This window comes from Thamnophis elegans, chromosome 13, assembly GCF_009769535.1.
Source record: "Thamnophis elegans isolate rThaEle1 chromosome 13, rThaEle1.pri, whole genome shotgun sequence".
NCBI lineage: Eukaryota > Metazoa > Chordata > Lepidosauria > Squamata > Colubridae > Thamnophis > Thamnophis elegans.
In genome coordinates, this window is record NC_045553.1 from 38,365,572 (window position 1) to 38,390,360 (window position 24,789).

Below are 24,789 nucleotides of genomic sequence, written 5' to 3' on the forward strand. Positions count from 1 at the left end.
TATATACATATATACATATATACATATATATATATATATATATATATATATATATATATATAAAAAAAAAATATAATATAAAGAAAAGTGTACACTTCGTGGTACATTCTGGTAGCAAGATCACCGAGACCTTCTGTAGAACTTTAAGAGAAAAAGGTCAGATACAAGAAGATGAAATGGAAGCTAAGCGGTCATCAATTTTCTTAATGTTCCAAGAGTACCGGTGCTTTATTCCTTCCCAAACGTTCATGCCTGCTGTGGGTTAGCACAGCATAGTTTCCTTCAGGCAGTTTGGCTTGGAGAACCAAGGGCAGAGCATACTCTTATCTCTAGAGGCAGCTCAAATCCTCACCATGATTAATGTTAATACAATGACTGCTAAATGATTTAACAGCAACAAATGACTTTCTGTTCAAATAGTCAGATAAATCATCTGCTCCCTCAAGAGATAAAGCTGAAAGAGTCCAGTTGCTATTGTACCAAATGAACATCTGCCCTGCCTGTCTCCCTTGTCCAACTCCATCCACAATTCGGACAGCAGGAGGCACTTCTACTCTTCCTGCTAACCGGAGATTTTTCAGCAGTAGAAAGTCATGGCCTGCTGAACTATGGTTAGTGTTTCTCCTCATATAGAGGTTCAGACTTTATGTTAGGTTAAGATTACATTAACAGAGTTGGAAGGGACCTTGTAGGTCATCTTGTCCAACCTCCTGCCCAAGCAGGAAACCCTACACTACCTCTGACAGATGGCAGTCCAGTCTCTTCTTGAAAGCTTCCAGTGATGAAGCTCCACAACTTCTGAAGACAACTTCTGTTCCATTGGTTGGCTGTTGTCAACTGTCAGAAAATTCTCCTTATTTCCATGTTAAATCTCTCCTTGTTCAGTTTCCAACCATTATTCCTTGTCTGGACTTGGCTCTGTGGCAGCCCCTCAAATATTGGAAGACTGCTATCATGTCTCCCCTGGTCTTTCTCTCACTAGACCAGCCATGCCCAGTTCCTGCAATCATTCATCCTATGTTTTAGCCTCCAGTCCCCTAATCATCCTGGTTGCTCTTCTCTGCACTTTTTCTAGAGTCTCAACATCTTTTTTATAGTGTGATGGCCAAAATTGGATGCAGTACTCTAGGTGTGGTCTTGAGAACATTATGTTAAGAATGTTAAGAACATTCCCTTCCCTTTGACTACAGGGTAGTCCTCAACTTACAGAGGTTCATTTAGTGACTGTTCAAAGTTACAACAGCACTGAAAAGTGCTGTTTTTCCTCACTTACGACCATTGCAGCATCCTCATGTTCATGTGATCAAAATTTGGACACTTGGAAAACTGATTCGTATTTATGGCCATTGCAGTGTCCCATGTGAATCACCGTTTTGCCACATTTTTTCCAAACAAAATCAATAGGGGGCAGCCAGATTCACTTAAACGCTGTGTTACTAACTTAACAACTGCAGCGTTCACTTAACAACTGTGGCAAGAGAGGTTGTAAAATGGGGCAAAATCATCTCACAAAGGTTTCATTCAGCCACAGAAATGTATGGTTGTATGTTGAAGGTTACCTGTACTGTGTGCCACTCTCCCAAAAGTACCTAGATCCAAAGTAGGGCTGGGACATGATTTGAATAAGAAGGCAGGAGGAGTGTCCCCACTGATGGGATTCAGCCAGTTCGCACCACTCCGGGAGAATCGGTTGTTAACTTTCTGAGCATTTTGGTGAATTGTTGCTGGAAGAAATCATTAGGGCAGAGAACCGGTTGTTAAATTATTGAATCCCACCACTGAGTGTCCCCCAATGCCCCAGAAAGCTGCTGTTGGAAACAGCAGAGAAATCTTTTTTGTCTTCTACTACAGTGGAACCTTTTTCTGCTGTATTGTTATATCTCAACTGAACAGCATGATAATCTTAGCTCCAGTGCAAACCACAGTGAAGGGACATAATAAGAGCAGAATAGGTAGAATTGGTGGGACATAATCATAGAATCAGTGGAATTAGTTTAACTTGCTATTTCACTTCTGTAAGAATTGCTTTGCTTCTGTAAGAATTAGAATGGCCTCTGCCATTTGCTTCTACCAGTAAACTAGCTCCTGCTATCTTGTTTTCTTTTCTTTTTTGTACAACTCAGTGCCTGGTGCATGTCTCAAGCAAGAAGTGGGGTATGCCATGGCCTGGCAGGGTTACGTCGGGCAAATACCAAGATGGTATTCAGCCAGTTCTAACCGGTTCTGGTGAAACGGTAGTGGAAATTCTGAGTAGTTTGGAGAATTGGCAAATACCACCTCTGGCTGGCTCCCCCACCCCCATCTATTCGCTGCCTTCTGAGTCCCAGCTGATCGGTGTCTCAGATGATTGGCTGGGTCTTCTTATGTTGCCCTGCATAGGACATCGGAGCTGGAAAGCAGGTTAGTGGTGTGGGGAGGGAATGGGTGTTTTATAGCATCCTTCCCCTAGAGTGGGTTGGATATGGAGATTTTGCAGTATATCCTTCCCCTGGAGTGAGGTGGAGATTTTGCAGTATCCTTTCCCCAGGAGTGGGGAGGGAATGGGGGTTTTGCAGTATCCTTCCTCCAGGAGCGGGGAGGGAATGGGGATTTTGCAGTATCCTTCCCCTGGAGTGGGGTGGATATGGAGATTTTGCAGTATATCCTTCCCCTGGAGTTGGGTGGAGATTTTGCAGTATCCTTCCCCCAGGAGTGGGGAGGGAATGGGGATTTTGCAGTATCCTTCCCCTGTCATGCCCCCCAAGCCACCCCCCCCCCAAGCCACACCATGCCCACAGAACCGATAATAAAAAATGTTGAATCCCACCATTGGGCAAATTTCTTTGTGGGTAAGCACTCAGCCCCTCTGTTGCTAAGCACTTAGCTACCCTTTTCCTCACTGCACTGTGAAGGACAGTACAGACACGCAGGCAGTGTTGGGATTCAGCCGGTTTGCACCACTTCTGGGAGAACCAGTGGTTAACTTTCTGAGCAGTTTGGTTAATTGGTTGCTGGAAAAAATCATTAGGCAGAGAACCGGTGGTTCAATTATTGGAATCCCACCACTGCACGAGGGCTGCAAGGAATGTGCCAGGGGGAAGCAGAGTTGGGTAACCTGCAGGTATACAGATGTTCATCACACTCCCCTAGGCTTTTCCTTGCATGCTTGCTGCCTGTATGATGTGGGAAATTGTCCACCCTGCGAGTTTGTTTTGCAAAATAGAAGCTGTTCCTTTTCCCAAACCTCTTCTTCTTGGGTTTCTCTTTGGCATTCTGGTGACTGAAGTACATTTTGGGACCTTACAACAACATACTGGATAACTTGCATGTGAAAGAGATTTGCCAGGACTTTTTTTTTAAATAACAGATCTTCTGAGCTGTGCACTCATGCATATGCAGACACCCACAAAAACAAGAAAGGAAATCTTACAGCGTTTGAATGTTACCGAATCTCGTAATACTCTAATTACTATTGCATGTAACCTAGTAATACATAATGACAGGGTGCTTTGAACCTCCAGAAATGATGATGCTCAGATGAAATGCTTGGGCTGTATTATCTTTTTTTCTCCCCCCCCTCCAGCCTTCATCCCGCTATCTCCACGAACCCTGTGGCCACCTAGGGATGCCTCCTTTGCTTCTCCTCTCCCGCTTTCAGTTATATGTTCAATTAAAAAGATAGAAAGCTCTATGTCTGAATCAACTTAAATCAGTTCCATTAAATAATTCATGTTGATTTAGGAAAAGCTTTATTCCTAATGGGTCTTTGAGGAAGGCAGAGTTACACTTTTTTTAAGGGAGAAAAATGCCTGGGGAAGTAGGAGAGAGCAGAAGGAGAGTAACTGGCAGCAAAAGTAAATTTAAAATCTAATTGTGTATCAATTATTAAGTCATACATTTCGGGAGTAAATTCTTGTCCCTCTGCGAGGTTGCTCCTTCCTTTCTTTATATTGTATGTTTCTCCTGAACCCTCTGTAACTTCTTAAGCCTTTCTCTTATCTCTAAAGCATAGATGATTAAAAGTTTGTTACAACACTGGCTCCATCATCCGTTCAAAGAGGGTGATAAACAATAGAATATCTATTTTAATCCTGCCAAAGATTCTATAAATCAAGCTGTGGTGTTAAATTATGGAAACATTTGGCCTAGCTTGAAAACTGTGAGCAAAACCTTTGCGTATATTTTTGCATTTCATATATACAAAAAAAAGGAGAAGCCAAAATGACATTGGTACATCACAAGGATTGAATAGAATAGAATAACAAAATTGGAAGGGACCTTGGAGGTCTTCTAGTCCAACCCCCTACTTAGATAGGAAACCCTAACCACTTCAGATAAATGGTTATCCAACATCATTTAAAAACCTCCAGTGTTGGAGCATTCACAACTTCTGGGGGCAACGTGTTTCCACTGATTAATTGTTCTGTCAGGAAATTCCTCCTTTGTTCTAAGTTGTTTCTCTCCTTGAGTTAGTTTTCACCCATTGCTTTTTGTCCTGCCTTCAGGTGCCTTGGAGAATAGTTTGACTCCCTCTTCTTTGTTGCAGCCCTGAGATATTGGAAGACTGCTATCCTGTCTCCTCTGGTCCTTATTTTCATTAAACTAGAATTTAATGAAATGCAAACTAGATTGCGGCTAACCATTACTTGACTAGGGCATAATTTTGTACAACAGAATAATTTAAAACCATCGTGGAACTTCAAGGTGACTGATACTTATGATCTTATTCCTGTCCATTTATCCCTTTGAAAGGTAGTTCTCTGGGTAGTCCTCAACTTATGACAGTTCATTTGGTGACCGTTCAAAGTTACAACAATCACCGAAAAAAGTGACTTGTGACCACGTTTCACACTTATGACCTTTCCAGCTTCCCCATGATCACATGATGAAAATCCAGACAGTTGCCAACTGACTCACATTTATGACGGTTGCAGTGCCCCAGAATCATGCAATCCAGTTTTGTGACCTTCTTGACAAGCCAAATCAATGGGGAAGTCAGATTCACTTAACAAGTGGGTTACTAACTTAACAACTGCAGTGATTCACTTAAGAATAGAAAGCTCATAAAATGGGGCAAAGCTCAATTACAAACGTCTCACTTAGCAACTTCAATTTTGGGCTCAATTGTTGTGTCACTCAAGACCATGGTCCTAAATTCCATACATACATGTACAGAGAAGTCATTCTTTTCAGTGATTCTTAATATACCACATAAAGTTAATTGCACAGTAATATTCTGAGTTAATAGATTAATAGTGAACCCCTTCAAGTAAGTGTTCTGTATGTTCAAAGGCTTATTGAGATAGAGACTTGTACATTTTGAGTAATACTGTAAGTGAACTTGGTTTGCTAGTCATCTCCTCATTTCCCAGATATTTTTTCAACCATCCACTGACTTTGAAACATCACAGGAGACTGGCTAAAAATCAATGTTTTCTATTTGTTGGTGGCTTTGGCTGATAACCTTTTTCTAGGAACAGCCATAGCCAGCAAGGGGGAAATTGCTCTCAAATAACCACAATGAAGTGTTGGGATGAATCAATCTCACCGCCTTGAAGGGAGTCATTTTTCTTTATGGCTTCCAGAAAAGGAAGGAAGGAAGAAAGGAAGGAGGAAGGAAGGAAGGAAGGAGGAAACAGCAGGGAAGGAGGAATCGAAGGAAGGAAGGATGGATGGAAGGAAAGTGAGAATAGCAGGGAGAAATTGAGGGAAGGAAGGAAGGTAGGTGAGAATAGTAGGGAGGGAGGAATTGCGGGAAGGAAGGTGAGAATAGTAGGAACGGAGGAATTGCGGGAAATGAGGAAGGAAGGAAGGAAGGATGGATGGATGGATGGATGGAAGGAAGGTGAGAATAGTAGGAGGAAGGAATTGAGGGAAGGAAGGAAGGTAGGTAAGAATAGTAGGGGGGAGAATTGAGGGAAGGAAGGAAGGAAGGAAGGAAGGAAGGAAGGAAGGAAGGAAGGAAGGAAGGCAGGCAGGCAAAATGATTTTGCTTGCATAGAGCTGGCAGAGCTCTCTGATTTCTAGAAGATGTACAAAATGAAACAAAAAAAAATCACCTCCCAACAAATCCAGTCACAGAACTATTTATCTTATGAGTCAGAGGCTTCTGGTGCCACTCTTTACCTGGAGGCCTGAAGCGTTCTTATCAGTTTTATAATACTTTTCAGCAAGAACTCTGCAAGTAACTGGAGAAAAAGGATCTTGTAAGCATGGAGTTCCAACTGAGTCATATTAAAATGGTTAACTGGATCAGGAATTGATGGCAATGATGAAAAATTTACCCCATCTACATGGGGCTTGTTATGTGAGAAAATCAGAGAGCAGTAAGAACAGATCAAACTCTTCTCTCCCCCCCCCCCCCCACACTAAATGCTTATTTTAGGGTGAAAAATGCAGTTTCATTTGCCAGTCAAGCATGGGACATTCAGTAGCTAGCTAGCATCAGCTGCATTGCTGAGGCAGAGTGTTACATTGTCAAAACTAGAGTAGTTTCCTTGGTTCTTCTCCTTCCCCTTCCTTTTTCCCTTCCCCCTGTCCTTCTACTATTCATCCTCCTCCCCTCTCATTATTCTTCCCCTCCCTTTGCTGTTCCTCCTCCTCCTTCGATCTCAACCTCTCCTCCTCTCTCCTTCTTCTTCTTGTTCTCCTTCTCCCCATTCTTCCCCTTCTTCTCCTTCTCCTATCCCTCCTCTCCTCTCTTCTCCTCTTCTTTCTCTTCCTTCCTCACTTCTTCTTCTCTTCCTTCTATCCCTCCTCTCCTCCTTTTTCCTCCTCCTCTTCTTTCCTTCCCTCCTTCTCCCATCTTTTTTTCCTTCTCCTATCCATCTTCTCCTTCTTCTTCTATCCCTCCCTTCCCCCCTTCTCCTCCTCCTTCTACTACCCATCCTTTCCTCTCTTCTCCTTTTCTGTCTCCTCCTCCTCCTCTCCCTCTTCCTTTCTCTTCCTCATGGCAAAGCACCACTCAGAATTTCTATCTGCCTGAATGCATATGAGATCGGGAAACTCAACGCTAATTAATGTGTCTGCAACCCCCAGCTTAGCTGGCAGGGCCTGGAATTCACTCACCGTCTCATGAGTGTAGCAGGATCTGCGAGGTAACCCTCTGGCACATCTGGCAGATGCATATTTTAAGAATGTGCATCTGTTGGCTATATTATCTCTCTTCTACCCCCACCCCCCGAAAATTTCACGCTTTGATGGAAGACTTGAGGGAAACCTCCAGTGGTTACAACCAAAGTGTTTGCTTAGCAGTTTTGTATGAAAGCTGTTGAATTTTTTTTTTCTGCTTTCTCTCTCTCCAAATTCTAATCAGGCTCGGGCTTTATTTAATTAATATTCCAACTTAGTTAAACAGATCATAAATTAACATGCTCGTGCATTAAAAAACGTGTCAGGTAGCAAGAGGCCTCTGATGGGTTTTAAGAGATTTCCCTTCTCAACTCTGGATTCCTAAATGTTTCTGTTTGTGTTTCGATGTGTATATACAATGTGTAGCAAAAGTCAGATGTGTGGATAATATATGGCATACATTATATTAAATGTTTGAATTGGTGGTCTTTTTTCTTCTGAGAAATTACTTATTTCATGTATTACCTTTGAAGATTCCTAACAACAGTAACATTTTCTCTGGAAAAATACATAATAAACATATTGTGATGGGCCTAAGGGGCCAACACACACCAACACACACACACACACACACACACACACACACACGCACACACACACGCACACATGCACACGCACACACACACACACACACACACACACACACACAAAACCATTCTTGGTTCCCCCAGGTTTTCACTACATTGTGTTTTTATGTACAGTAGCTAAGAACTTAGGTGAATGTTTTATGAACAAATGAATACATGTATTTTACACCATCAACTCCCAATATGACCTCAGAAGGTTATTTGGCAATCAATGGACAAAAACAGAAAAACAAAACAAACTGCAAACAATAGGACAATTAGCCAGTGGAACAGTTGTGGGTGCTTCATCACTTGGGGGCGGGGGGGTTAAGAAGAGACTAGACAGTCAGAAATGGTATAGGTTGGGACTTCCTTCTTGAGCAGCGGGCTGGACTAGAAGACCTCCAAGCTCCCTTCCAGTTCTATTCTGATTCTGAACTACTCTGATTCAATAGTTGACCTTTGCATTGGGTCGGAGAGGACGATGAAGTTCAAATATGTTTCTAAGGAAATTGCTGTGTCAGATAGATTCCTCGTTCATCTTTCAGCAATTGATCTGGACTATAGATACATGTTCTTGAGTGTGACCATTTATTACTTACTGGGAAGAAAGATCTTCAATATGGCAGATGGATGGAAGTGTGAATTGTGCAACAACTTTGGAAACTGTTTGTGCAACAATAACGAGGTGATAATTTGTGCCATATAAACACATGGCTATTTACAGTATGTGTTTCCCAAGCTGCAGCAAAAAGCATGTTTCATAGCTAACTTTCTATATAAATATAACAAGATAGAGAAATCCTTTGGATTCCCATACAAGGAAAGGAGCAGGAAGAGACCATGAATGTCCCGAGTCCAGGCTCACAAATAGATAAAGGTAAAGGTTCTCCTCGCACATATGTGCTAGTCATTCCCGACTCTAGGGGGCGGTGCTCATCTCCGTTTCAAAGCCGAAGAGCCAGCACTGTCCGAAGACATCTCCGTGGTCATATGGCCGACATGACTAAAGGCCAAAGGCACATGGGACACTGTTACCTTCCCACCAAAAGTGGTTCCTATTTTTTACTTGCATTTTTTATGTGCTTTCAAACTGCTAGGTTGGCAGAAGCTGCAACAAGTAACAGAAGCTCACTCCGTTATGCAGCACTAGGGATTCGAACCACCGAACTGCCAACCTTTCTGATCAACAAGTTCATGATCTGAGCCACTAAGCCACTGTGTCCCTTTAGGCTCATAAATACAGGTGTCTATATTACCTATAGAGTGAGCTTTAATATAACAAGTCAAATGCATTTATAATCCAGGATTTCAAAAGTTGAGATCCCAGGGCTGTATTCGTCTCAAAAGCATACCTTGAACATCTCCAAAACTTATCACTGCTCTTAACTATATGACAGAAGGGAGAAATGATTAAATAACATGTTTATTAACCTCATGCAATTAGGGTAATATAATATTAATTACGCTGACATTAACACTTGATTGCATTAAATTATTTTTGTCCTGATGCCACATTACTACTTTGTTCTGACCTCTATGTGTCTGTGCGAGTATTCACACACAACACAACACAAACATCTCTAAAATGCCAGCTCTTGTTTTAATCAACCTGGCTTTCACATCATAAAACAGATGATGATGATGTCAATAAGTTAATGCAAAGATTAGAATTTCCTTTCTTTCTTTTTAGTCATATATTTTGTTGTTAGTTGCGAAGTCATGTCTGACCCATCGTGGCCCCATGGACAACATTCCTCCAGGCCTTTCTGTCCTCTAACATCCTCTGGAGTCCATTTAAGCTCACACCGACTGCTTTGGTGACTCCATCCAGCCACCTCATTCTCTGTCATACCCTTCTTCTTTTGCCTTCAATCTTTCCCGGTGTTAGGCTCTTCTCCAGTGAGTCCGTCCTTCTCATTAGGTGGCCAAAGTATTTGAGTTTCTTCTTCAGGATCTGGCTTTCTAAAGAGCAGTCAGGGTTGAGCCCCTCTAGGAGTGACTGGTTTGATTGCCTCACAGTCCAAGGGACTCACAGGAGTCTTCTCCAGAACTATACTTCAAAGGCCTGAATTCTTTGGCATTCAGCCTTTCTTATGGTCCAACTTTCACAGCCATACATTGCCACTGGGAAAACCATAGCCTTGACCTTGCTTACTTTTGTTGGCAGGGTGATGTCTCTGCTTTTTAGTATGCTGTCTAGCTTTCCTCCCAGGAGCAAGTGTCTTTTAATTAATCTACAAAATTAGCTACCAGATGCAACAGAATCTAGAACATACAGTTCATAGCTGGCATGGTGAAAAGGAGAGGGGTTTAAACACTACTTTGCTGAAAATAAAACCTCAGTCACGGTAGACTGTTATAACAAAGGCAAGGTCTGCCATCACTTATGACTCTGAAATATGCATCAACTTAACAAGAAAGCTTTTCTCCATAAATCTTTGTTTGACTTTGAAATGTCACATCGGGGTTTATTTTTTAGCGAGAAATAAAGGAAGCGATCTTCACTAAAGTTAAAATAGCTATATGAGCACAATTTTTATTTAGTTCAGATTGTGGAAACTGTAAACGAGCTGAAAAGTCTCATTATCATAAGTGTTTCCAACACTTTGGTCTTTTTCTCATGTTCAGTAGAGGTCAAAATACACGAGTATAGTGAGGAACATTGATGTGTTCAGAGTCTGTGCCACTTGTTTAAATGTATAAAGAAAGCATATGGTTTTTTTATACATATAACTGTCAATTTTTATTCTTGGCAAACATTTTGTTAAATGTCCATGAATGACTATAAGGAAGGGACGACCCTTCCATCACCATCTTGTCTTTTTCTCTGGTCATGCCCTACTGGACATTTGTAACATTTTGGGAGTACTTTAATCAATTATGTCTGAATATCCAAGGCTTGAATCAAAGCATGGCATAAGATGTTCAAAATCCTCAAATAACTACTCAGCACCGATGTTGAATTTAAGTTGGTTTTCTCTTAAACATTTTGAAAATACTGAGCATACAGACAGACATAGTTAAGCATTTATGAACCCATCTATTTTTCAGACTGAGAGTTAAGGATCTGCTTAAATTTCCACTCATGAAATCAATGAGATTCAAGGCAGCTCAGCTTCGGTTTGGCCAGTTCCATTAACTGCATCGCTTCCTACTTTTCTTGTACCTCTGAAATGTCTCTTTCATAAATAATTTGTGCTGATACTTTTTTGCCATGAATATTTTAATTTCTGAATAAACTTCATTCCCTCCATGAAGCCTTGTGAACCTTAAACATCCATTAAGGGATTGTTTGGTTTTCCTTATTGCAGTACTTAAAAAAATGATTGGGAGGCAGCTGGTCCTGTCTATGGAGGAAGTAGTACCCATAAGAATAAACAAGAAGATTACTATTCAACTCTTTTCTCATGGTTTCCAAAATGATTTGGGGGTTTAGAAAGCAAATACCAAAATGTAAGCTTTAGTGTGCAACAGATGTCCAACTTCTTTCAACAATGCATAGAAAAACATTATTCAGGCACTCTTTACCTGAAGTACTCAACCTAAACACTCCACCCTCTAACTCCATTGCTTCTTTAATGTTGTCTGCTGCAGATGTTCTTGTGTTGGTTGAGAAGATCAACAGTTGTGTAGGCTTCATGCACATGCATATATGATATCAATTGATGCAGGGAATCTGCTATATCAGGACCATACATGATATAGGAACCAACATAATTTGATGTTGCCAAAATGTGCAATTAATGCAGAAATACCTGCAGATATCAATATTATTTGAGTGACATTGGTGGGGTGGGGAAGGCTTATCCAAAGCATTCATTTCTTGGTAATAGAATAGAATAGAATGAAATTAGGAAAGAATGAAAAGGAGTAGAGTAGAGTAGAGTAGTGTAGTGTAGTGTAGGTAGTGTAGTGTAGTGTAGAGTAGAGTAGAGTAGAGTAGAATAGAATAGAAAATAGGAATATTCAGAATAAATACAATAAATTAAAAGGTTCCTGAACAGGACTCCATACACTCGTTTGCAAGTCATCCATCTCAAAGTAAAAGAAGGGAAAATGTACTAGTAGGATATAGACATATGCTATCTAAGCTTGGCTTCCAATGAAGTTGTACATGATGGTTGTACCCCAACATCTCTTGCAATGTCAATGTTTCTAGTGTTGGAACTAAGAGCAAATCCCATCTCTTGACTTCATTCAATATTAAGCAAATATCTTCAGACACATGAAAACAATTGTTAGGGTGTCAAGGAGGGTTTGTCACATCACTCACAACCCAAACATTGTCTTAGATGATGCTAGAAGGTAGCTCTGAGCCCATCAGTACCATTGCTTGGGGTGCATTTGACAAGAGGGTGCTTTTAACTCCCTGCCAAGTTTGCAAATACTGACTTAAAGAGACTTTCCCTCTCAAGTTTGTTTGAACTTTTATTTCACACAGAACTGTCTGATGAACAGCATGAGCTAAGCATTTTTAAGTCACATTGATTTCTACAAGAGAGGCTTAAGCACATGCTTAACTATCCCATCAGTTGAACTTAAAAAGGCTTATCTTTGACTGGATCATGCCCACTTCTAATCAATGTCAGTCAATAGTCCTATTTCCAAATATATAGAATTCATTGAAAATGGCTATCACAAGAAAATGCCATGGTTGGCTTTAGTTTTATGCTTTGATTTCCACATTCTTCTCACCTGATGAGTTCCATCCAGCTTTAAAATACTATTTTAAAAGATTATGGTCATTTCGGATCATTACTATAATCATCAAGGTTTTTGTTCTCCGGTCTGAGACAAATACACCATTAAGGAAACAATGAGGGTCCATATATTTCGATCCTCTTATTCTGCAATGAAATAGGTATAATAAAAAGTACTGGAACAATTTGTTTTGCTTTGCATTCTTCTGCCCTCACTCATTTCTGACTCCCCATATAATTAAATGCAGCACTTCCTTCCTTTTCAATCTGAAACACAGTTCAAAGTTTATCAAGCAACATTGCCATGGTGGCACAGTGGTTAGACTGCAGTACTGCAGGCTAATTCTGCTGAATGCAGACTGCTGCTTGGCAGTTCGATTCTCACTGGCTCAAGGTTGACTCAGCCTTCCATCCTTCTGATGCCGGTAAAATGAAGACCCAGATTGTTTGGCAATGTGCTGATTCTATAAACCGCTTAGAGGGGGCTGTAAAGCACTGTGAAGCAGTATATAAATGCTATTGCTATTGCTGCTGTTATCATAGGCTCCTAGAGCTTAGTGAAGGAACTTTGCCAGAAACTCCCTCACTGGGATGAACCATTGCAAGACGAAGTCTAGACTGCTGATACAAAGAGAATGGCCTGCTAATGGGCAGATCACATGGCTTGCTGATGTTTCTTCTTGGTCAGCTATCTCAACAGAGCAATGTGAGATTCACACTGTTCTGAGTAGGGTTTTTGGAGAATTTCTCAGAATTGAACCAAAAGATTTGTTACTTTTTATTTGATTGGTTGGGGGGGGGGGTTGGTCAATAAACACTGTTGAAGCAAATGAAGATAGATTAATTCATTAATTTTTGGAAACAATATTGTCTCATTTGGGCCACAACTAGTAGAAAGTGGAGACGACAGAGAGAAGACAAGGTGAGAACCTCTGGGAGGAATCTGAGAAATCAACACAATAAAAAGTGGCTTAATCTTCAATGTGATTGAAATTATAGGGTTAAACTCTTTGGGTATCAGGGTGAAGGGTGACACAGTGAGATCAAATCAAGTCCAATCCTTTATTTGGCAAGATTCTAGCCAAATGATTGAACTTGATTGGATCTCACTATGTCAACCTTCTAACCTACTAGCCTGAGAGATTGTAGGGTATGGCTACCCTGAACTTCTTCTGCATTCCTTCCTTCAACTTCCTTCGACTCTGGAATGTGCAGTCCCTTCATCTGGGTCTCTGAGAAAATTCTGTGTTGCCAAAACTATCCCCCCCTCCCCATACACATACTGCTTTTCCAGATGTACATTCCATCACAGAGGCCTTCAAAGTGCCCCCACCTCTCTCCATATATAGAGATAGATAAAGATAGAAATGTAGATATAGTTATAGATGATATAAAGGTAAAGGTTGCCCTCATACATATGCGCTAGTCGTTCCCGACTCTAGGGGGCACTGCTCATCTCCATTTCAAAGCCAAAGAGCCAGCACTGTCCAAAGATGTCTCCGTGGTCATGTGGCTGGCATGACTAAATGCTAAAGGTACACAGAATGCTGTTACCTTCCCACCAAAGGTGGTTCCTATTTTTCTACTTGCATTTTTGCATGCTTTCAAACTGCTATTTTGGCAGAAGCTGGGACAAGTAACGGGAGCTCACTCTGTTATGTGACACTAGGGATTTGAACCACCGAACTGCCGACATTTCTGATCGACAAGCTCAGTGTCTTAACATCTTAGCCACTGAGCTGCCTCCCTTTAGGCTCACAAACACAGGTGGGGAGAGGGAGAGAGGGAGGGAGGGAGGGAGAGGGAGAGAGAGAGAGAGAGAGAGAGAGAGCGAGAGAGATAAAGATAGGGATGTAGATCAGAGGTGAGTTGCTGCTGACTCCACCTACCCACCCGGATGCTTCTGCGCATGTGCAGAAATGCGCGTGCAGGAGTGCCTGAACCGGTAGTCAAAAAATTAGCAACCCACCTCTGATGTAGATATAGCTATAGATGATATGGAGATGAATATAAATTAGAATTTTTGAACCCAAAGAAACTGCTTGCTAGTGTGGCAGACTAGCTGTACAGCAGCCATAAATACATTTTTACCAAATGACCTCCCCTCTGCAGCATCCACAGCTGTGCCCCTGCCTTCTATAAATGCAGCCACCACCCCTGTAAATAAAGAAGCATCACAGGCTCTAGAGGAGATGGTTGGTCTCATTATCAGTCCCTGCACGGAATCCAAGCCTTGGTGTCACCACCAGCAGGAAACAGGCAATTTTCTTCTTGCTGATTTCGGCATCTCCTGTTTCCTCGAAATTTCCCTGCCTCCAGCACTCGTAGTCCTTGCTATTCCTTTTCCACTATCCATTTTCAGCTTGCTTCACTGGCTTCCCATGACTGCGTTAATGGCTCTCACTTTGGACAAGCCCAGGCAGTCCGTCTCTTGGAGAGTCCCATCTGGTGACATGCAAGACATGCTGTCGTAAAGTTCTTCAGGAAGCTGTAGCAGGAATATACTCCAGGGTGGACTTCCATTTGATTATCCAAGACAACATATTTGCTGTTAATAGACCGTAAATGTTTCTGCCCTGCTACTCAGCTTTCTATTTTCCTTCCTTTAAAAAAAAAAAAAAGTATATACTACTGTATGTCCGGGACGCTGTTGCTCAGTGGCTAAGATGCTGAGCTTGTCGATCAGAAAGGTCGGAAGTTCGGCGGTTCAAATCCCTAGCGCCACGTAACAGAGTGAGCTCCCGTTACTTGTCCCAGCTTCTACCAACCTAGCAGTTCGAAAGCATGTTAAAAAAGGCAAGTAGAAAAATAGGAACCACCTTTGGTGGGAAGGTAACAACACTCTGTGCACCTTCAGCGTTTAGCAATACAAGCCACATGATCACGGAGACATCTTCGGACAGCGCTGGCTCTTTGGCTTTGAAACGGAGATGAGCACTGCCCCCTAGAGTTGGGAATGACTAGCACATATGTGCGAGGGGAACCTTTACCTTATTGTACGTTCCTCATGGAGAAGAAAACCCAGAAGAAAAGGTGGAATGAAAAGCTGTTGGGACAGATCAATAATGAAAAAAAAAAGGAATTCCATTTTTCTATTTTGGTTTTACAAAGATGTCAATGCATGCAGAATTCCACAAATTAGTAGAGAATTGTGACTCTGTTCTCTTACGAACTTGTCGATGTCAATGACGAAAAATTCACTCCTTGTTTCCATGGGTTATTTTGAAAATCAGAGGGTAGTAATAGCATGGTCAACCTCTCTCCTACACCAAATGCTTACTTTGGGGAAAAGATGCAGCTTCATTTGCCAATGAATTAAAACTGTTCAGCATTGGAAAAAATGTGGGGGGGGGGAGGATATTTGAAAGAAGTTCAACAGGCATTAAAATTTAGAGCTTGGTAAGACACTCTCAGAAATGGAAGGAAAAAAAACAGGAGGTCGGAATGGAATATGCTGAAATAGGTCAGGATTTGCTGGTTCTTTGTTGTTCTTGGACATTAGAAGTCACTTGGGTCTCTTGCCCTATCAATTTCCAGTCAAAGAGAACTTAACATTATTCTGCCAGCTGATTCAAATGTTATTTTTTAGCGTTGTGTATCAACTATAGCCTTTTGTTTGCAGAAATAGATCTTGGCTCTGGATTATAAATGAGGAAAGCTTTGAATTTTTCTGGATAGCACTTCCTTAATCAAGTCCATCTTCATTTGAGGGACAATTCAAATGCAGAAGGGAGCTAAAAGAAAATTGACACTTCCTAGGAAGATCAAAAATGCTTCACCATTTTTTCTTTTGAAATCAAATCAAAAATGATTACACACCCCGGAAAGTGTATAAACCTAATGCTAGGGTTGCAAAAGCCAACCATCTTTTGCAATGCATTGGATACTATCTCATCTTATTGTAGCACACACATATTTGCAGCTTTCCCAAGTGATCCAAAAACTAAGAAAGGATTCTTTTTTTTGCCTAGATCAGGCTGAAATCCCTTTTTGTTGAATGCAGCGGTCAGTTATTACTCTTTTAAATCTTGTTTGGTTTAAGAAACACTAATTCTTATACTGTAGGATAAGATGCATGATATTGCCTGTATAATTCCACAGTTCCTAATCAGGACATTTTTTTTCCTTTCTGTTACATGTCATGGATTTTTCTCCTTCGCAAACAGGATTTTTTTTTTAAAAAAAACAACAAAATTTAGTGGAAATGCCATACATATTATCTCAAAGTTTAATTTCAATTGCCATTTAAAAAAAAACCAGGGATGAAGAGAAACAGAGCAAAGGTATACTCAGATTTTCTCTAATCGATCTATATATAAAAAAGCCAAATACCACTCACTCATCATGAAATCTCCAAAACCATAAAACCTATAAACTTGAAATTTGCCACGTATGTTCCTCTTGGCTTCTAGGTGCTCACTAAGAAAGGATTTTTCGAAATGACAATCAGATCATTAGTAGTTCTTATAGAGTAACACATTCTGATACTAAGGAATTCTCCCCATCCCCACCTGAAAAGAACTCTGTTCTAACTGCCAGTTGACTTATATTAACACACTCTGATGTTAAGGAGTTAGACATTCTACTCCTCCTCCCCACCTGAAAAGAACTCTGTTCCAAGTGCCAGTTGCCTCACATTCTGTTACCTCAGTTCAAACTGGCAGACTTTCCACTCCTTCACGCAGGAGGCGTCTGGGGCTCCTTACAGTACTAAACATTGGTACCTCATCAAAACGTCTATGCTTTCCACCTACAGAACTGCTTCCGGACTCAAGGAGGTGGGAGCGATATTCCCTTATGTGTTTCAATCACCGACCACCACTGAGCCAACAGGTTGAACCGGAGTGAACTGAATTTCTCTGGATTGCCCCATCACATAGTTTCATCATGAAGCACGGGTATCCAGCTAGTACTGAGATATTGATGGGCATTTTGCTTCCAAATGTTTGGATTGCAGCAAAGTTACAAAGAGCAGTGTTGTTAGGAGGGCACCTGCTGGGTTCTCCGGTTAACATTGTGCTGTAGCGTTTATCAGGGAAAGCTCAGTGCATCTCTTCCCACCATGGAACTTCAGAAATGGAAAAGGCATGTCATTCTGAGCTCCATTCATCTTATCATGGGCTAATGGACTGCTATAGTCCAAGTGGATCTATTTGGAAGTGAAGCCTGTAGAATTCAATGGGACTTCCTTCAAAGTAAGTGTGCTTGAGTGAAGATTTGCAGTTCACCTGAGATCTCTAAAGCACTTTTTCAAACCTCTTCAATATCCCACTTTTTTAGACATTTGGCTCTCTCTGTTCTGCACACTTTTATTATTTGATAGTCAGAACATTGCTTCTACCTTTAAAAGGGGTTGGCTTGGTCATTCACATTCTTTTCCCTTTATCATATTATAGGCTAACTAATTCCCTTGCAGAACTTCAGATGCAGTTTTGAATAGCATAGCAGTGTGGGCTTGTAGAAGGAGTGAGTGCCAAGCAGCAGGGATAATGAAGAGACCAAATTACGAACTTCCAGCATAATAGAGTGCTAAAATCATGACCCAACAGTCAGGTAATGAGCCAGTAAATATCAAGCAGAAGCCTCAACCAATTCTAGCAAAAGAGGAGCTCTGAATCCAAAGAGGGAGCCTGCGTTGAACCTCAACTTCAAGACGTAACATTTCTCTAGGCACAGAAATGGTGCTGGATACATAGGAGAATCACGCACAGTTGCAAAACGCAACCTATCTCATCTTACACAGGTAAGGTAAAGTCTGCATATAGAAGTTTCAAGACTTAGAAGCGACATGTAATATAGCAAAATTCATGCAAAACCTTTCTTCATGTGAACTAATTTGCTGGAGAGGTTCTAGCTATAATCCTGGAGAGAGCAGAAAGTAATTACTATTAAGTTCCTTGGATGAACAGCTTTCTTCCTGGGGAAAAAAATCTTACTGCCAGTCCTCCATACTCACTGTAGTGGAATAAAGCAGGGGAAGTACTCATTGCTTTCTATCATTAACCATTAGTCAACCAATCCAACCAAGCGAGGGCCGAGGTGGCGCAGTGGTTAAATGCAGCACTGCAGGCTACTTCAGCTGACTGCAGTTCTGCAGTTCGGCTGTTCAAATCTCACCGGCTCAAGGTTGACTCAGCCTTCCATCCTTCCGAGGTGGGTGAAATGAGGACCCAGACTGTGGGGGCGATATGCTGACTCTGTAAACCGCTTAGAGAGGGCTGAAAGCCCTATGAAGCGGTATATAAGTCTAATTGCTATTGCTAAGCTCCTCCCACAACCACTATCTATTTCCAACAGAAATCTCTTGATTTTGGCAATCTGGCTAATCTGGCAACTGTGGGGAGCCTCCCCACCCCTAGAAAATGAAATATTTTAGGGGAATATTAAATGAGGTAGAATATTATATTTCTCCAAAGGAGAAAGGGAGATACAAGTACTTAAGAGGCAGAAAGCAGTTCCAGTCTTTCTTAATAACTACAGCAGATGCCCATTAAGAAATCCAGCCTATTCACAAACAAAACACCTCCACCTCCAGCGATGGGATTAAAATTTACATCCTTCCCCCACCCAGATTCAAAGGACAGCATGTGACCTTTTAGGACATACTGTATTTTTCGGAGTATAAGACACACCTTTTTCCCTCAAAAAAGAGGCTGAAAACCTGAGTGGGTCTTATACACTGAATACAGCATTTTTTTGCCTCCTGAAACCCCTTCACCAAAATGGCCGTGAATAGCTTGTAGGAATGAGCTCCCCCCAGTCCTCTAATGCCCCTTTTGGGGGAAAAACGGGCCCATTTTCACAAAAAAACAGAGTGTAAAAACTTTTTTTTAAAATTTGCCTCTTAAAAACCTTGTTGCGTCTTATACTCCGGTGCGTCTTTTACTCCGATAAATACGATAATAGGATTGACCCACCAGAAAAAGACACCAGGCTCACTGCACTGCACAATCCCTGCAGCATTTCAGATACTGTATAAAAATCTTTGTTCTCCTCAAGCTAAATTTTGTCAGCTGTCCCAGAACTGCATGCTGTGGTTCTGTTCATCCATAAACCGTTTTTCTTAAGCAGCCTCTTTTATTCCCAGCTTGGAACTGAACCAGATGGATTTTTCTTCCAACACAACTAAGGGAGCAAAACCCAGAGAAAGATTTACTTAATAAAAGGAGAGAGGGATTTGCTTGCTTAAAGGTGCCAATGAAGATCTTTCATCCAACCAGTCTAATAATAAATGGACAACACAAACTACCTGCAATCAAATCATAAATAGCCTCACTGGATAACTTCCCCAGGATACGCAATATCCATGACCACATTGCACACAATTCTTTTATCTCCAATTTATTGGTAAGCTCCCCCCACCATACCTTTGTAATATAGAGGATCCCATTCATCGGGATGATAATGAATTAACATTAGTTCCCATTCTCTCTTTCATTCAGGCTCCACTGATAAAACACTTTTCAATCATAATAACATCTCAGCTTTTAGTAGCTGCAGGGAGTTATTCTAGATGTATAGTTTCCGTCTGAGTTTGTGTACATAAATCTTGTTCCTGTCAGTTACTCATTCAGAATCATCAGGATCCATTATAAATCAAAATCAGACAAACTGATGCTTCTTAATCAAGAGGGGTTTTTTTAAAAAAGTTTTTTACTCGCCTCTTCCAAGATAATAAGGTAGCGGTTTGGTACCAAAAGACTAAGAGTGAAGGAATACAAAGGACATTGTTCAAAAAGCCATTGTGATGTAAATAAGGTAAGAGTTGCGTGAAGCACTACAATCAGTATTTTTAGTTTTTAATTTGGACATATTCAACTCTGACCTTCAACAAAAGAAGAATTTCAATACATTTAAATCCCATACGTTTAGCAAGAGAGGTGTTTATGAGTTTTCCTTCAGTCTTCCTTTCTCGATGCATTACAGAAAATAGCTACCTACAGCAGGGTAAACTTTTAGCCCCACTTAAATTTGGATAAGAACCTGACCGCTACAATGGGTAGGGGGGTGATACAAACAGGAAGGGGTGAGATTTTTGTTTGTTGCTGTGGGAGTTGTACTAGCCTTAACAGAAGAGGTTTTAACTCTTTCTCTGATCCTTTCTGCTGTGGGAAGCCAATGTTTGCATTTAAAGTTTCCACATGTTTGATGATGCCTTAAGGGGGCAGAAGAAGGCAACTTGAATTTTCAGTGATTACAGTCAAAGAGTGTCCAAAAAAAAAAAAAGCGGGTCTTAAAGTTGCATGCAGATTTCAGCGTTATGATAAACCCACTTTTGGTTCAGAGATTGGAGTTTCTTCACTGTAGCTGTTTTGGCAGTCTTATCGATATTTTTAGGGCTTAGGAGTGTTGTATGTCTTTACACAGTCATTTCTGCATTCCTTCCCTTAATATCTGCACGCCTTTATCTTATACTGTGACAAGGTCTCATTATGTCTTCACCCGCATCTCTGATCACAGCTATGCCCAGCATTGCCATTAAGGAAGAGGAGGAGGAAATATATCACAGGACTGCCATTTTCACCCACCTTTCCCTCCTGAATGTTGACCTCCCCCGGATCGCCTTCAGGCAATTCATTTGAAATAACCCAGGCAATTTTTGCCATGTAATGCCAACCTGTGTTCTGAAAACCAGGTGCTCATTTCAGAGGACATTTCATTCCTTTCCCACTCGGGGAAGATAAATCCCATCCTTTCCCAAGAAAAGTGACATTCCCTACCAAGAACGGTCAGCCGGGCTGGTCTGGAACGGATGGCCGCTTGAATGGCTTGGCACTCATATACCGCATCATCTTGGAGATCTGCTCTCAGGATCTTCAGGTGATGCTCCCCTGAGAGGTGATCCCCCACAACCAAATAGCGTGGATAACCTGTGGAGCACAAAATGGAACCAGAATTGGAGCGAATAAGTAGCAATTATACATCAATTCCCCCCCCCCCCCTCAATCAAGAGAAGTCTGGAGTAACACAAAGTCTGCCATCAAGATGATTAAATATATACTTTTTATTTTCCATTTTCATAACATACAATCACATGTATACTATTACATAGCCAGTATCCTATTGTATTAAGTAGTAATTACATCAGTTCCTCTTGTCATCAACGCCCAGAAAGAGAAAACCCATTATTAGCTCTTCTGCTCTCCATACACCTCTTTCTATCTCTCCTACCTCCTTTCTCCCTCAATCATCTTATCTACTCTACTTCCCCTTCCTTTCTCCTTCTCTCTCTTGCACTCCTCTTATCCTCATCTTCCCCCCTTACCCTATCCTATCTTTCTTCTCTCTTCTGTTTCCCACTCTTCCTCCCATTGGTGTATTTCCGCTTCTGAGCAAACTCCAATCTATGTTGATGGTATTTATGCTTCCGTATCAATATACTTAACATATCTTAGTTTTAAAGAAAAAATAAGAGAAGACAGTATACATGTGCAATCATATTACTTTAAAATCTAACACCCCTTGTCAAGCCATCAAGATTATTTATGTCATACCCTATAGCCTTTTTCAGGTGATGATTTTTTTTAAAAAAAGAAGAATGACAAAAGGGCCATTTAAAAAGTTGGATCATCTTCCTATTTTTTTTCTAAATCTTCAAGACCTTCCAAACCCACCCACTCTTCTGGAACATCATCCCCATCCTTCTTCTTTTGAAGATATTCACAAAACAGAAGAGAATAACAGAGTTGGAAGGGACCTTGGAGGTCTTCTAGTCCAACCACCTGCCCAGGCAGGAAACTTTATATCATTTCAGACAAATAGTTACCCATCTCTTCTTAAAACCTTCCAGTGTTGGGAGCAGTTATAACTTCTGGAGACAAATTGTTTCACTGCTTATGGTAATTGTTCTGTCCTTAGTTCTAGATTGGTTGTCTTCATTAGTTTCCTCCCATTGCTTCTTGTCCTGCCCTCAGGTGCTATGGAGAATAGCCTGACTCCTTCTTTGTGGCAGCCCCTGAGATATCAGAACACTGCTCTCATGTCACCCTTAGTCCTTCTTTTCATTAAACTAGACATACCAGTTCCTGCAAACATTCTTCATATGTTTTAGCCTCCAGTCCCTAATCATCTATGGTGCTCTCTGCACTCTTTCTAGACTTTCAACATCTTTTTTATATCGGAGCAACCAAAACTGGAAGCAGTATTCCAAGTGTGATCTTATCAAGGCATTCTAAAGTGGTATTGACACTTCATGCGATCTTGATTCTATTTCCTGTTAATGCAATCTAGAACTGTGTTGGCTTTTTTGGTGGCTGCTGCACACGGCTGGCTCATATTTAAGTGATTGTCCACTAGGACTCCAAGATCCCTCTCACAGTTACTACTATTGAGCAAGGTACCACCTATACTATACCTGTGCATTTGGTTTTTCCTGCCTATGATTCCTCTCAAAAATAAATTGAGGAACCCTCAAACTGGAGCACAAGGAAGGAAGGAAGGAAGGAAGGAAGGAAGGAAGGAAGGAAGGAAGGAAGGAAGGAAGACATTTGGTACTACTGATAAACCAAAATAAAAATTTGAAGGCAAACTGAAGAAAGAAACTTAATGCCAAATAAATAAGTTCAACTATTTTTAAAAAACTCACTCGACAGGTTTGTTTTTAAAGCTACTCATTCTTTCTGAGGAAGGACAGATGGTGACAAAGAAGAAAAAAACCTTCATCCATTGCAGGAATTCATCTTTTTAAAAACCATTTCTGAACTCTGTTCTCCCACTTTCTTGCCTCTACTGAGTGGCCATTGTTATTTTGTTTAGTTTTGCTTTGCTTTGTTTTCAAGAGGGCTCTTAAGAAGAGGACCTCTCTAATGCCTGGAAGAGAATGTTATGCACCACAATATATAATTGGGATAGCTTAGGCCAAAGAAAACCATTTAGGCACTTCACACTTTAAGCATACTGGTGGGATTCCATCTTTAGAAGAATGTTGAAGCACAGCCTTTCATTTCACAAAGTAATCCATGGGCTTTATTCAAACTGTGTTTGTTGTGTGGAAACTTTTGTCCTCATCCCAGCATCTTGAATGAACTTGTCTTTATTTAAGAGCTTCTTTGTTTACCAAATACTGGCCTTATATGGACATTAACAAGAGGGCATTATTATTAACTCCTTTTGACAGCAGAGGTTTAGTAGGATCTTGATGGGGCAATGAGCATTTTTAATTTCCTCTTCCCAGTTTTCTAAGGGACAGAAGGTTCAGAGACCTCCCCCAAATTTCACTTCTTCTCAAGTTATATTGTTAATGAGCTGCAAGACAGAGGTATCTTGGCATTAACCTACATGCTTTTGAAGCCTTTTCCCCCCCCCAAGCTAGGAACAGCAAGATTTGCTCTCATGAACCGCGAGAAAAACAAATGAAGAGTTTGTTTGTATTTAGTTAATTAGATGACTAGCTGAGCCGGAATTCCAGAAGCAGGCAGAACCCCAGCTTGATAAATCAGACCCAAGAAAGCCAATTGCTCAAATTGTTCAGAGTGAGATGTCAATCACATTAGCTCTTGTAAGCCATTTTTTTAAGGTTTCCCCAAATTTGGGCAGGCAGAGAAAAGATTGTTTCAAATATATTAGCAATATGCACTGTGTAGCTTCCACCTGCAAGGGGATGTGAGAGAAGATGGTTGATTACTTAAATCTCAAAATACAGACAAGGAAGCTTAGTAAGGAGAACAGGAACATTTTTTTTTAATAAGCTAACTCAGCAAAAAAAATTGAACAGAACGTGGCTTGTGTAATGCCCTGAAGCTGATTCGGTCCCTCTTGAATGCATAGATCACTCCCTTAGGTATGTTAAGGGAAAAGGGCTCTCACATCATTGCTTTGAAGCCTGGAGCAGGATTCCCCCTTTTATAGCAAACTCTCAAGGCTCTGTTTATAAGTATGCCATACACTGGAATGTTTATAACTGGGAGGCAGACAGTTGTTCAAAGTTCATTCTTACCACCAGCAAAAGCAGCCACCAAGGGTCTGCTTATTTCTGGGGTAGGATATAAATCTGATAAAGTTATTATTCTCGGTTAAACTTGTATAAGTACTATACAAGTTTAAAATGGTGCACTAGTCTCTCGAGGACTTTGGCTAGCTCACCACAAAATTAAGAAATGCACATGGTATTCAGAGCAAGGATGCTCAGTCTTAACTTCCTTCCTCTAGTGCCTTCTGAGATCAGGAGATTTTTTCAGTGGAAAACAAAAGAAACAAGGTAGGACTTTATTTTATTTAATCCCATCTTTACCTATATATAAAATAGTGGTGTGTGTGTGTGTTCCAGCATAATTCTGGAATGCCTCAAGCAATTTCAACCAAACTTGGTACACAGATGACTTACTCTCTGGAAACAAATATTGTGGGGGTAAGACACCCCTACCACCCCTCGGGGTGTGTGTTCTGTTAAGATACAGCCTGTTCTACCTTAA

General features: G+C 40.9%; 1 protein-coding gene across 1 annotated transcript in view; it reads right to left on the bottom strand.

The window, feature by feature from the left end:
• KIRREL3 (kirre like nephrin family adhesion molecule 3) overlaps nt 1-24,789 on the bottom strand; it is a 428,294-nt gene that overhangs the window by 399,868 nt on the left and 3,637 nt on the right. Inside the window, exon 3 of the mRNA XM_032228762.1 lies at nt 21,100-21,249. Within this exon, the coding sequence (XP_032084653.1) occupies nt 21,100-21,249 (150 nt within the window). The remainder of the gene's footprint in view (nt 1-21,099; nt 21,250-24,789) is intronic.